The following is a 15,611-nucleotide window of genomic DNA, read 5'->3' as shown; positions in this document are numbered from 1 at the left end:
CGAATTATGAATTTTTTAGATTTTCCAACATATCTACAGTTTTAAAAAATTAATAATTTTTTCATGTCCTGAGAATTTCTCTCATCACGAGAGTAAAAGTGTAAGTAAAAAATATTAACTTTGGAAATTTTTGGTCCTGTTCGTGTACTTTCGTTAGTTTAATATAAGTCGTACACAGAAATAAAAAGAAAACTTTTTCATGGAGCACTTGTCAGTTGTGCAAGCTTTATTTTAAATTTCAAGTATATTTGATATTTTTGGATAATCACTGTATAGCAGATTTGCTGGAGCCCGTTTCAATAAAATAAAAAAATTTTATATGATTCTTATAAATTTTCAATGAAATAATCCGTGATATCAACCTCCTAGATAATTTTTGTTTCTTGACATTTTTTGATTAACTAAAATCGGATCTACGATTTACGCAGGGGATAAAAATGCCGGTTACAAAAAATAACAGAAAAGAGAAACAAAAGTTATATACTCTAATCATTTGGTAAAAAAAAGAGGTTACCTGGAAAGTTTTCTGCGAGTTTGAAAATGGATGATTTTATAGATTTTGAAGTGCTCTTTTCAAAATTCCACTTTGATACATCGTATCTTTACTGCTCGCACCGCTATACTGAAAAAAATGACCTTAAAAGGCAGTTTTTTGATGATATTTCCTTGCCGAGTAATTTTACTAGGAAATATTCATATACAAAATTAATCTAGCGAAAATTTTCTTCAATTTATGTCAAAGCCATTTTATTCAATAGTTTCGGCGTACGAGCGCCGCAAACTATCATTTAACACCTGAGCGTAGTACACTTTTATTCATCTACGCTAATATATCAAGGTTACTAGAATGATAGCCTTGGTTGGTAGAACGAAATAGGTGGTCTTTTTGTGGGCTCCCCTCTCTACCTTGCACGAAACATCTGCGGGCAGAACCCATTAGAATATTTAGAAGTACTACAAAAATTTTCCTACGATTTATGCCTTAACAATTTTTTTTTCGTAAAATTAATAGCTTCGGCGTATTAGCACCGCATATAGATTCAGTGGAAGATTAGGAAAACGTATTTATATTTTGATTGAACATATGTAACTTAGTTAACGCAAATAGATGAGAATGATAATTGTCCTAAAATTCTATAGTAGTAGAAGTCATCAGTGTAACGTCTTATAGCGTCGTTTGCGTTCAGTGTCTGATCCAACAGGGAGCGAGCCGGGAAATCGCCCGGTGCGGCAAAAACTTGGGACGACAAATCCTTAAAATCCTGTGATTGTAAGGAAAAATTCATTATAATTTATAAATAAAATAAAACACCATTGGAATCTATGTATTTAAGCGAAACTCTACATATATATATTATATATGTACACCCTGTATACAGGGTGTTTTCTTAAGTTGACATATGATTGAAACTCGAAAAAAACTTTTACGATAAAAATGTTGGGTGTGTAGCTCACATCTTACGCAGACAATAAACTTGTTCTAGGTTTTCAAGCTCATTCTAATCCATAATTGGCAATCGATAGATAAACACTTTAAATTAGAAAGTTGTTATTCATTAAAAAATTAACATTTTTTTTCCAAATTTTTCCCGTACAGTTTACACAAACCGTGCAGTTTAGACAAAAAATTACTGAAAATTTTTACCCAAAACTGTTTTTTTGTTAGAAAGGCAACCACTGGCTTTATCTTTTCAAGTTCGGAGACGTTTAATATATCTTCCGGTGTGTACATTTTAATCTTATTAATATCCTGTTTTTCTTTTCGTTCTACCCCTGGGCAGTCTTCTATCAAATGCCTCACACTCTCAGCTGTATCACACATAACGCAAATTCTTACTCCATTTACTTTCACGCTATTGCATCTAAAACTATACATTCGAAAATTAGCAATCACATATCTTTCATTTCTCTGACATATACTTAAATATCTTGCACCTTGAACGTAGTGGTCTGGTATAGCAAACATGTTCAAACTCTCTTTACTCCGAATATCTTCCAGATTTCAGCAATTTGGTTCACTACTCGTTTGACAGATGCTTTGTCATCCATTTTATTCACAACATTTAACCCTCTTTCGTTCAATAACTCATTCAGCACACTCATTGTTCTGTCATTTATACATATTATTTGCAACCTTTTATCAGAGTTAATTATTCGATTTCGATAATTGATAGTTTTTTGGATACAACGTTTGGAGATATTCAACGTTTATAACCCCAAGCTGTAGATTAATTTCTGAGTTTGGCGTAGATTTAGATACATAGGTACACATAGTACTTCTTTATAGAAATTATGCAGGACAACATTAATTTTTTTAAATTGGTTGTTGTAGTTGTTACAATTTGTGATCCACACTTCTCACTTCCATAGGTTAAAATAGGCAATACCAAAGCATTGCACATTTTCACAATCACATTTACTGGAAAATTCTCATATTTGTACACATACCGTCTTATATAAATTAATGTTCTTTTGGCTTTATCTCTCATTCGCTCAACATGCTCATTCCAACTTCCATTTCTAGATAGCACCACTCCCAGATACTCAAAGTTCCTAACATTCTCAATTATTATAACTTTCATATATATAATATATAGGGAAAAAAGGTACGCTAACTTCAAAGACCTTTTAATTATACCATCTGTTGAGTATTGTTTTTTTTTTTTAAATTACAAGGTTATATAAACATTCCTGCAGAAAAACAAATGGAGCACATAGGCTGTTAGAGTTAAATATACCTACGTGAGGGTATTGTTATTATTTATAAAAACTTATGTACAAAGGATATTTGTTAAAATATAAAACAAAAAGAAATAAAATTATTTGAAAGCTTCTACTTACTTATTATTTGAATACTTAGGTGCTGCATTATTACTTTTTATTTAATCGTTTTTGTCTAACAAATACGGTAAATGCAGTTTAAAGACCATTTTATTTGTATTAGTTTTTAAAAAATCATCGATTTTAATATGCTTAAACACAATGAATTTTGTATTGAAATTGATTACTGTTAAATTAGTGTTATTCCTTGAAGGTAGTTAGTTTTAAGGGGTTATATCCAGTTCCGAGCACAAAAAAACACGTTTTTTATGAGTTTTTTTTTTTTTTGAATAAATACGTTTACATGTAGTACATTTCTTTAATTTTGAGATTCCATTGTCCGATTTCAAAAGTTTGTTGAGATCGATCAATTTCATTTTTTATCATGGTGAACAGACAATTTTATGCCCTTTCAAATGAAGTATAACCAGGTAGGAGGTGCCAATTGACTTTTCAAAGTTGGAATGCCAAGGAGCGAGTGGATGAAACTTGAATGTGAATGTGAATGATTCTTTAGGTATTTTTGAACTTCCCTTCGATGTCTAAATCAACGTGCTTTCACTTAAAATAATAATCAGATCAGGTCAAGAGTTATTAAGGGTTATTAAGATAATTTTGAAATAATCACACATATTATAATGTTAATTGATAATAAACAAGTGAAAACAAACAATTGACTGAGTTAATTGATGAAATGTCATGTATAGGCAGTGTTAATTAGAGTTTCTTACGTCACGTAAGTATACTAACGTGACGTAAGTAGTTTTCTTTATAAAGAAAAAAAGCCACTTTTACTCAAAAAATAAGAAGAGTATCTTTCTCCTCACTTCCTCAGTGAAGAACATATAATATGCCATAAACAAACACACATTATTATATACCTATAGACACAATAGCAATTTGTTTAATAAGGAAATGAATGAATTATTATATGAAAACTCAAATTAATGATATGATTAAACAATTAAATATTCACTGAAAATTCCAAATCAATCAAATAAATTTCTGCCAGTATGTTCCATACTCGATTTACCTTGTTTCTGTGTCTGTATAGGTGTAACAATTATTCAATAATACGTAGGTATAATATTAAATTCAAGTATTTGTTATATTAATTAAAACTATATTTCAACAGAAACTTTAAGCGTCTAAAAACAGTTTAGTGCTAAATAATAAACCTTTAAATTAATTAAAAAATGTCAGAAAACGTAATAGTCGTATATCGCAGTGTTATTTTCTTACAATATTTTCTAAATTAATTAGGCTTTGTATACTTTTACTAAGTAGATATATGAGATAAATTAAGATGTCGTGGTAGCTTTGTCTGTTATTTTTAATTATATTAATTAATAATATATTAATTAAGTACTATTTAATTTTTTTATTTAATCCCTTCTCTATCTCTATTCTCTTTATATTATAAATGCGAAACTAAGCATGTTCGTTTGTTTGTTACGCTTTCACGCTTAAACTAGTGAATGGTTTTTAATGAAACTGTGCAGCAATGTAGCTCATACTTCAGAATAACACATAAGATATAATTTATAAAGATATATTAATAAAAAAAATAAATAATAAATTTAAAAATTAATTTAATTGGACATTATCATAAATTACAGACTTCTGTAAAATTAGTCATTTGACATTACCATAAATTACAGATTTCTGTAAAAATAGTTATAGTCAATATAAAATATTTCACGGCCATCTTTTCTGATATACTCAATGAATAATTTCAACTATTATACATTTAAAAAAATAGAAAATCATACATGTATTTTACCTGTGTAAAATAATCCGTTCCATTATTTCGAGTGTTATAGAAAGGCGATAAGCGAGGGAAATATTTATCAATCTCTACTTTTAAACCCAGCAAAGCGGATGGGTATCACTCTAGTATTTTTATAATCTTTAAGCGATATATCATGGAAAAATACATTGTAGTTTGCAGAGTATTAGCATGTTGTTTTGCTAGAGTTTTGATTATCAGTTTTATCAAATAATTTATAGTAGATAAGATAAACCATACTACAGAAAACCCTAGTATTAAAATGGGCACTGGGCAGTCAATAATATATGACAGTTCTTATATGGACTCTGATGGTAAAAAATAGGTCTTTGATCGTGACATTATTTTTTGCACGATTATATTATAGATCACTGAACACCACGGGTTTTTTTGAAATGATCAATACATAATTGAACCTTCGTGAACCTTTCTTTTGACGAACCTAAGAAACTTTCCTTTACGATTTTTTTCGGAAGGACTTTTCAAATGGACATGATGACGTCATTATAAAATGTCAAAACAATGAATATAATTTATCTATAATATATCTTTATAACTTGTAGCTCAGGTGTTAGTCTGATGTATGAGCAATATTAATGTTAAGTTTCATTCAAATCCATTCAATAGTTTTAGCGTGAAAGCGTAACAAACAAAAAAACAAAGATCCTTACTTTCACATTTATAATATACTAGAGTGATATCCACCCGTTTCGCTGGGTTCAAGTGCAAAGATTGATAAAGATTGCTCTTGATTATCCTATTTGTATAACACTCGAAATCATGATAAGGATTGTTTTACACAGCTAAAATATATGTATGATTTTCTATTTTTTTAAATGTATAATAGTCGTAATTATTTATTGAGTATCAGAAAAGATGGCCGTGAAATATTTTATATTGACTATTTTTACAGAAATCTGTAATATATGGTTATGTCAAATTAAATTGGTTTTTAAATTTTATTATTAATATATCTTTATAAATTATATCTTATGTGTTATTCTGAAGTATGAGTTATATTGCTGTACAGTTTCATTAAAAAGCATTCGCTAGTTTTACCGTTAAAGCGTAACAAACAAATAAACAAACAAACTTGCTTACTTTCGCATTTATAATATATAGAGATAGAGATAGGGATAATACTGCTTCGGGTAATTAACATACCATAATAGAAATAATTCCATATTAAAAAAAAAGCAATATTGAGGCCAAACACCCTTCTTTGAAAAAATATGTACAAAATGCCCGTTGATAATGAATTCGTCTTTACTTGAGTGTGCATCTTGTATGCTAAATTTAAATGTTAATTCAAACACCAATGCACAAAATTTATTTGTTTTAATTATTTTAGTAAAAAAATATGATTTAAAATTATAATTCGTAACCATAATGCCATTAATTTTATATACGGGGTAAGGGTATTAGATCTAAGGTATAGGTTAATACCAATATTAATAATAAAGTAAAAAAAAAAATAGATACAAGAATGTAAATAAAATGAAAATTATGTTTTTAACATTATAATATTGTTTTGTAAAACTACTGTTTAAAGCACATGGTTTGAAAAATATCTGAATGTAGTTTAAGTTGTAATTGAAATGCCTTTTAAAAGTATTAACTTACCAGCCCTCCCTGCCCCTTTTATGTCAAAAAATTATTGAATTTAACGACGACTTTGTGCAGTCGTCTACAGTCTATACCTACTCCTAAAAAACATACATTCAGTCAATATAGACGAAAACAAGTGAAAACAAACAATTGACTGAGTTAATTGTTGAAATACCATGTATAGGCATGGTTGATAACTCTGTCACATTTCACATACATACATATCTGACATATTTAACTGATATTCTCATATAATGCGCAAGTGTTGATGCGCAATCGTTTTTTTTTTTTGACGTCATGTAAATAACAAAAGATATTCACTTTGATATTCCTATATTAATACATACTATAAAATTTGTACCTAATTAACGCCCTCGTGGGTAAACAGTGATGTTTACAAAAAAATGTTTCAAACAAAAGTTGTTTATTTTTTTGTAAGGAACATTTTTTACATTTAAACTTTTATTCTATCTCTAACGGTTTACAAGATGGGTACTACGGACCCATGACCCAATTGACCCATGTTGCTCATTTACGAACTTGACCTCACTTTTTACGTCCTAAGCACGCTGTAAAAATTTCAGCTGGATATCTCTTTCCGTTTTTGAGTAATCGTGACCACAGACGGACGGACGGACGGACAACCGGAAATGGATTAATTAGGTGATTTTATGAACACCTATACCAATTTTTTTTTTGTAGCATCAATATTTTTAGGCGTTACAAACTTGGGACTAAACTTATAATACTATGTATATTTCATATATACATGGTATAAAAGGCCGGACCTGGAAAAAATTACAATAGTGACTCTAAGGTTATAGATCGTTAGGGGGGCATGTAAATAACTTTAAAAAAAATTCTCGGAATCTATTGGTTTAAGGGAAAAATTTTTCAAGTAAAAAATGTAGAAGACATTGTCAGCTACATTTTTTGTCATTGGAGCAACGTCATACGAGTTAAATTACAAAAAGTAGGTGGCGTTAAAGTATCAAAAAAAGGGTTTTTCACGATTTTCATTAAGAAAAAATGATGTTTTTGTAAAAGTGTAAATGAGAAAGTTGTTTGACTCAAAATTAGCTTCAACTTTTATTTAAACAATTTTTATGAAAAACTTACCGTTTCCGAGCTATAGTAAAACAATGTATGTTTAAAATAAACCAAGAAAATAAAAAGGAAATCAAGTACTCCTTTTCAAAATTTTAAAAAACTTAACTTTCAGATTTTTTAGCAAGCTGTATTTCAAAAACAGTAAGTTTTACAAAAAAATTGTTTAAATAAAAGTTGAAGCTAATTTTGAGTCAAACAACTTTTTCATTTACACTTTTACAAAAAAATCATTTTTTCTTAATGAAAACCGTGGAAAACCCTTTTTTTGATACTTTAACGCCACCTACTTTTTGTAATTTAACTCGTATGACGTTGCTCCAATGACATAAAATGTAGCTGACAGTGTCTTCTACATTTTTTATTTGAAAAACTTTTCCCTTAAATCAACAGATTCCGAGAAAAACGCATTCCAATTTTTTTTTTCCCATTTTTTTGGATTTTCTCAAAAACAGCGGAACGAAAAATTCTCTTAATTTTTTTTAAAGTTATTAACATGCCCCCCTAACGATCTATAACCTCAGATCCACCATTGTAATTTTTTCCAGTCAAAATGCCAGATTTACTGTACCAATGGGAAAAGAAACATCTCACGAAGAGTAAATATTCTCTTAGTGATGCAGCTGAGCAAGCTACTCATGATTAATAATATTGGTATTGGTATTGCAGCTAAGCAAGCTACTCATGCATATATGTAATATGCAAGGTATACTAAGTTTAGTCCCAAGTTTGTAACGCTTGAAAATATTGATGCTACGCACAAAATTTTGATATAGGTGTCCATAAAATCACCTAATTAGTCCATTTCCGGTTGTCCGTCCGTTCGTCTTGGGTCTTGGATCCGTAGAAGCTATCTTGTAAACCGTTAGAGATAGAACAAAAATTTAAATATAAGAAATATTCCTTATAAAAAATAACCAGCTTTTGTTTTAAACATTTTTAAGTAAACATCACTGTTTAGCCGTGAGGGCGCAAATTATGCGTAAATTTTATGGTATTTATTAAATGGGAATATCAGTTATGTATGTGTGACATGTATGTATCTGTAATGTGATAGAGTAATCAACACTGTCTATGCATGGTAGTTCAACAATTAACTCAGTCAATTGTTTGTTTTCACTTGTTTTTTTTTTTTTTAACCGGAAGACATTACTTGTTTGGTATAATTGTAAACCTGTCTGTACGAGTGATAGTTTTTATTGGCTACCTTACATTTGAGACTTCGTATTAATGAATCTGAGTTTAAATCTGAATCTGAAAATGAAATATTATGACACTCTTACATTCGTGGACAAAAGGAAATAGGTATTTTATCAAGACTCACTCGTTTCGGTTTGTAAATAGGGTTCACTTTGACCGCTGGTAACTTTTTTTGACTATCTTCACTGAAATTTAAAAACGTTAAGAATGGCCACATCATAATATTAATTGTAAAACATGAATGTTATGCCATAAAAACGGAGGTTAAATCTCATTATTATAATTTAAAACGTTAAAAATGTTTTTACGCAACCATTCGAAACTATTTACAGCAAAAATAGACCAACAAAATAGACCGAAAATTTTATAGACACGAAGTATTGTTATAATTACGAGTTGGTTAGGTTTTGTTTGTCGACTATAGTGGAGATGGTTATGGTTGAGTTTCAAAGTTTTTAGACCTTTCGGTCATGTATGGGACGACACTATTACAAAAACGTTTTTGGTCTATTTTTTTCTAAATCCCAGACTATCCATTTTCCCGTTTAAGTTTTTCAAGTTGACTGATTTGTTCATTCACAAACGCATTCTTTATAATTGTATACAATCACAATATGCCTCTCTGTTTGTTTTTGAGTTATCATGTCCGCGAATTTAAAAAGCCTTGTTAAAATATTTAATTTTGGCTTTAAAAATAAAATTTAAAAAAGCATTGCGAAAAAAAAAGAAATTGTAGTAGATAAGAATATAATGTTTTTTAAATTTTATTTAATTTAATTTTATTAGAAAGAAGGAAAGCGCATAATACTTGTCCCTTTCAATACTAAAAAAAGAAATAGTTCTCAATGAAAAAAGTGATAATTTACACGGCTGTAGATGTAACTTAACGCAAGGAGAGAGAAATGGATCGTAGATCACTTTTATTAGAAACATTTGTAGAATTAAAAATTTTTTAAAAGCAAAAACAACGGCTTAATTTAAATTTTTCTTTACTTTTTACCAGATACAAACATGAGCCATTAGGTACGTAGCCTCACTGCCTTATTTAATACCTAAAACAATGGGATAACATTTCTCATTCTGATATTCCATCTGTTAAAATCAACCGATCTATTTAATCATGTTTATTTTTGGGCAAGATTGGCTTCTAACAAGTTTTCAAATATATTTTGCTATAAAATTTACGATTCACAAAAATTCATAAATGGTTTTACACCTTATTTAATTTTTATAAATTTAAAATGAATTTTTGTTGACTAAAATTTTTATTTTTGTATATTGCCAACGTTTTTATTTATTTTCAAGCTATTTATAAGGCAAAAATCTTCGAAATGAAACATAATGTACAATTTTTAGTATAATAAAAATTAGTTTAACATTAAATATAACTTAAAAATATTGGTTACACTGTAAGTTAAGTAGTGACATCTGTTTTTAGGTAAGAGCAGCAGGAAAAGCGGTTTTGATCACGGGTTGTGATAATCGTGTTGGTGCTACAATTGCACGTCAGTTAGATGGCTATGGTTTTACCGTATTTGCTGGTTTTGATAGTAAAGCAGGCAATCCAGTTGCTGAACAATTGAAAGAAGAGGGCTCTGGTAAGAATTTTCTTTAAGATGTATAAAAAACAAACTTTTAGGTATTAAATATATGTTTTATAAGTTGATAAATTTTCTAGGTCGGTTACATTGTTTACAACTAGACGTCTCATCTGAAACACAAATATTAGCATCCAGCTTATACATTTGCGAAAATTTACCAGAAAATTCAAATGGTTTATGGGCAATCATAAATGCTGCTCATTATGTGGCTTTAGGTGAATTGGAATGGATTCCATATTCAGTTTTACGAAAATCGATCGATACAAATGTTTTAGGTAAGAAAGAAGTTCAGAATATGATCTCCCTTATTTTCAACGTGACCATTAATTCGATAACTCCTTGAAGCAGGTTAAACTGGGGTTTGTTGTAACTAATTTTACCAACAAGCCCGATGATAAATAAACGGTCGAACTATACAACAAACAAAAATTATAGCCTTTTAGAGCCATACAAAAATTATGGCGTTTTAAGTGTCTAAATTAATTTTGTTATACAATTTGTGAATTAGTGACTCTTTTAAAGCACAATATCAATTTCAAATCACACGGTAGAAAATGTACCTACGATATCAAATCACCCGAAGTTCAAAAAAAGTATTATACACTTGACACCAGAAAAAATATATTAAAATTATCGGTTTCACAATGGTATGTACTCAAAAAAAGCCATTTTCAATAATCGTTATAAATAATTTGTATATTATAAAAATTATTTATTGGAAACAGGTAGATTGTAGTCCACGGGCAGCACCCTTTTGTTAAATGATTAATACATACTTGCAAGCCACTCACGCTTCGACGAGTCTAGCAAATTTCCTCTTTACGAATTTTTTCCTCTCTACGAAGTGTTTTCAAATGGGCATGATAACGTTATATATGACCTTTCGGTCTGAAAAAGACACAGCTATGACCACTTGATTGATATTCACTATGCTTATATCACTATGTTCATATGAAGTTTTTGTAATGTTTTAATGTCAAGCATAAATTCCTAAAATAAACATCACACATTAAGGTAGTTGTCGTGGTACAATATATCTATAAATATTATGGAATATGCGCGATGTAAAAGTATACAAGCTTGTAACTAAGTGATATTTAAGCAAGCATGTACTTGTGGAGACGTTATACATATAATATTCATGTGTACGTATACAACATCAATCCTAACACTCTTCTGTCTGACTCGCTACTATGTATACTCGCTACTACTTCTTTCTGCCTGACTCGCTACTATGTATATTATAGGTACTTGCTTATAAATTGTTGAACTAAACAGTCAAAAAATTTTTTAGAATCGAAACAAATCAATCAATAGACTGTTAGTTTTTGGAAAATATCTGACAATTAGTATGTTTTTTATAAATTAATAACTGATGCAAAAGTATAAAGAGTATACCACATGTATACCATACATGTTAAATATCGAACTTTTAATTAAATTTATCTTGGATTCTAGACGGTCAATCAGATTCAAATTTTAAGGGCAATTGTATCATCATGTCTGTTGTAAGCACACAAAAATTAGAATTTTCTGACGCTACTCAAATATCGCGACAACAGCCTTAAATAATAATTTAAATACATTGTTAACGATTTATCGAATCTTTGCCAAATTTGCTATAATTATCCAGAAAATAAATAGTTAACATTGTGAATATAGTCTGGAGTGTCCTATGACGAAATAGGGGAGGAAATAAAAAAAAATGTTAATGTAAAATATATTGGCAACTCCGGTCAAAACCGGGAAAAAATTTAAGTGTTACTTTGGCAATATTAACTTTATTAAATAAGATAATAGAACATATATTACATATAGTCCAGTGCCTGGGAGTTTTCACCTCGGATTTCCGTAATAGTGAATAAATTTGTACGGTCGAAGTGGAATTGTGTTTTTTATAGCATAAATTGAAAAGTTTACCACTTTTTTTTGTGCTCTTTATTTTTCGATTATGATTTTTCGATTTTCGAAAAAATTGATTGTTTGAGCATATAATTATATTTTAAATAGTATGTATATCCAGTATATATTAAGTATATAGTAAAGTAAAAAAAATATAGCAGCAGAAGTTTTTATAGCCTGCTCACGACCTACAGAGTGAGTTTGCGTTCGTAAAGTTCAATTGAGTATCTTTTAAATCGTTAGAGATAGAACACTATAGTTTAGGTATAAACAATATTTCTTAAAAAAAAAAATAAACAACTTTTGTTCGAAACATTTTTTCATAAACACCACTGTTTATCCGTGAAAGAGCAAATAAGGACAAAATTTTGGTTTTCATTTTCTACAAAACTTTAAAAGATAGACAGTTGAAAATTTGCAGGTAGAATCAATTAATAGTTTTGTAAAACACTTTCGAAAACCGAAATAAAATTTTAGAGAATACTATCGAAAATTTCGAAATTTTCATAATTTTTTAAAGTATCTTCTAGGCGCTTTCACAGGAAAACAATGATGTTTACAAAAAAATATTTCAGACAAAAGTTGTGTATTTTTTTATAAGAAACATTTTTTACTGTGATATTTTTGTTCTATCTATAAAGGCTTTCATGCTAGGACCATCTCCATTTGATTGAAAGAAAAAGAAATTTTAAAAGTATTTTCTAGAGCTGTTCGCGGGTAAACGGTGATGTTTACGAAAAAATATTTCAATCAAAAGTTGTTTATTTTTTTATAAGAAACATTTTTTACCTTGACATTATTGCTCTGTCTCTAACGGCTTACAAGATAGGTCCTTTTTCATTTGATAGAATGAAAAAAATTGTTTAAGATATATTCTAGATCAGTTCACGGGTAAACGGTGATGTTTACGTGGATTTTTTTTGTTGGGGATGGAAGTATTCCAATAACGCGTTCATTCTAATAATAATGAATCAATTACCAGCTCCGGATAATCTCTATAATTAAAATAAAGTGAAGTCGAAGAAAATTTTTGATTTAAAAAAATTGTAAAATATTGAAATAAACAAGTCTTCTTTTCCCCGTTTCCTATCTTTATATTTAGCTATAACATGCATTCGACTATTTGAAGTTTTGAAATTATTAATTTTCATATGATATTTACAAAATTTAAAGAAAAGATCGACAAATGTTTGGGGTACGGAACCTTAATATCGCACCTGAAACATAGCTAAGTACGCTTTCTGTTAAATTACCTTTCAAACAAACAAACAAAAATCAAAATAGGTTCATCCGTTTAGGAGCTACGATGCCATAGTTAGGCAAACATAGCGGTCAAACTTATAACACGCCTCTTCGGCCGTTAAAAATCGAGAGCACAATTTTTTAAGAAGTAAACTTTTTCATATATATTATTAGCTAAACATTCCATATATTTTTTTTATTTTTCATTCACTATCTCAGATTTCCGAGCTTTTTATGTTTTTAATACTCTAGGAACTGCACTAATATTAAACATTTTAAAGGCCCTGATCTCATGTTTTTATTTTTATTTTTTTCATAATAAAAAATCGATTTATCTTACTAAGAGATAAGATCTCTGTATTGGTCTATTTCGGAATTTTTTTTTATATTAAATGTTGTATTTATATACAGGGTCTAATAGGGCCGCCTATTAGAAGTTTCTGGAGAACCAAACATAATAGAAATTTGAAAATTGGTATTCCACCATAACCGCTTGGAATATATCCGTCTAAAATATTTTCAGATTTGTGACAGTTCCGGTTATACCGAAAGTTGACCCTAGCATCGTTATTTCAAATGGAATGCCTTATTTATTTTTACATAACTCGCTTAAGTCAATAATTCTGAGTATCTTTTGTAATAAAGTGACCCCCCTTAATCGTTAAGGTTTTTGAGATAAACGATATTTATAAGCAATTTTGCAGCAAATAGACGTGTTGTAAAAAGGTTGTAACTTCCATACTAAATTAGGTAGAAGGTTCCAACCAGTCTTATTTAAGTGCTAAAAAATTGCTGCCATACGTGAAAACTTAAAAAACTATCAATTTCCTGTTCGAAGTATTTAAAATTGCACCTGCATTCAACACGTCTTAAATTGCATAAAAAGTCAATTTTTTTTAAATGAAACCACCATTTTTATATTGTTTTGTCGATTCTTTAAAAAAATTTTCAAAAATTAGTAACACATGTCCCTATAACCAAACTGACAAAAGTCGGAGTTATTTCGTGAAATAAGACAATTTTGTTAATTTTTATAATTCGAAGTAATTTTTATAATTTTTGTTAACTTTTATGCTCGATCTTCGAAACGTATTATGAATTATTACCTAAAAGTTAGTAAGAAATTTTTTAATGTAATACTTTCCTTTTGCTTTTTCTATTTAATCGTTTAAAAATGGAATACGATAACTCCATAATTTTAAATTTATTTTCTATGCATAAAAAGTGTTACAAAATGATTGATAGAACATGCAGGATGTTTAATGAAGCGTATCCAGAGTTACCCAAAATAACGAGAAGGAAATGTAGGAGGATTGAAACAAATTTTCTGCAAGTTAGGCGACTAAGTGCAGAAAGAAACTTTCCGAAGCTCATTGTTAACGACGAAGTTATATTTTGGCATATTTTGAAATCCATCCTACTTCTTCCAGCAGAACAAGATATGGGCATTGCAAAATCACTTCAGAGAATATTCTCAAAACTAGGCAATAAACAAGTGATCTTTCAGATACTTGAACGGAATTTAATGGTTTAAAATCGTGTAGCAGCACCTATTAGCTCTTTAATAAGCCGGATATGAATGTTCTACCTAATTTAGTATGGAAGTAACAGCCTTTTGTCCACACGTCAATTTGCATCAAAATTTCCAATAAATATATTTTAATTCAAAAACCTTAAAGATTAAAGGGGGGGTCATTTAATTACAAATGATACTCAGAATTATTGGCTTAAGCGAGTTATGTAAAAATAAAAAGGGGATTCTATTTGAAATATCGATGATAGGGTCAACTTTCGGTATAACCGGAAGTGCCACAAATCTGAAAATATTTCAGAAAAATATATCCCCAACATTTATGGTGGAATATAAATTTTCAGATTGCTATTATGTCTGTTTCTCCAGAAACTAGTAATGGGCGGTCACCGTGGGACACCCTGTATATATATACACAATATATGTAGGTAATATATTTATACATACAGTGTGATATCTCTTCAATCATGATAACAAAAATGGAATTGATTGATTGGTTCTTAAGACAGGCTACACATAAAATGTAATTCATACCTTCTATCTTTTATGATAAGTAGCTTATCTTATGAACCAATGGATCGATTTCATTTTTTTTTAAACATGGTTAAATAGAGAATTTTATGTTCTTTCAAAGGAGATATTACAAGGTAAGGGATGTCATTTGAAATTTCAAAGTTGGGGTGGGTGGGAGTGAAGGGATCTCTTGTATTGTTGGTAACTCGATCGGCGGATACTCGGTAAATAAACAGATAATATTATCTTCTTTTACTGTGATTTTTCAAATTACCACGTACAAAAGTTGTTTTAAATT

General features: G+C 29.3%; 1 protein-coding gene across 2 annotated transcripts in view; it reads left to right on the top strand.

The window, feature by feature from the left end:
* The window catches only part of LOC123300997 (D-beta-hydroxybutyrate dehydrogenase, mitochondrial), a 104,751-nt gene that overhangs the window by 6,757 nt on the left and 82,383 nt on the right, over positions 1-15,611 (top strand). For both annotated transcript variants that reach the window (XM_044883703.1, XM_044883702.1), the window contains exons 2-3: positions 9,963-10,122; positions 10,203-10,400. In XM_044883703.1, coding sequence (XP_044739638.1) covers positions 9,963-10,122; positions 10,203-10,400 — 358 coding nt within the window. The remainder of the gene's footprint in view (positions 1-9,962; positions 10,123-10,202; positions 10,401-15,611) is intronic.

The sequence above is a fragment of the Chrysoperla carnea genome, chromosome 5 (genome assembly GCF_905475395.1).
Source record: "Chrysoperla carnea chromosome 5, inChrCarn1.1, whole genome shotgun sequence".
Lineage (NCBI taxonomy): Eukaryota > Metazoa > Arthropoda > Insecta > Neuroptera > Chrysopidae > Chrysoperla > Chrysoperla carnea.
The sequence above is the reverse complement of the archived record's forward strand: the minus strand, read 5'-3'. Positions and strand labels throughout refer to the sequence as shown.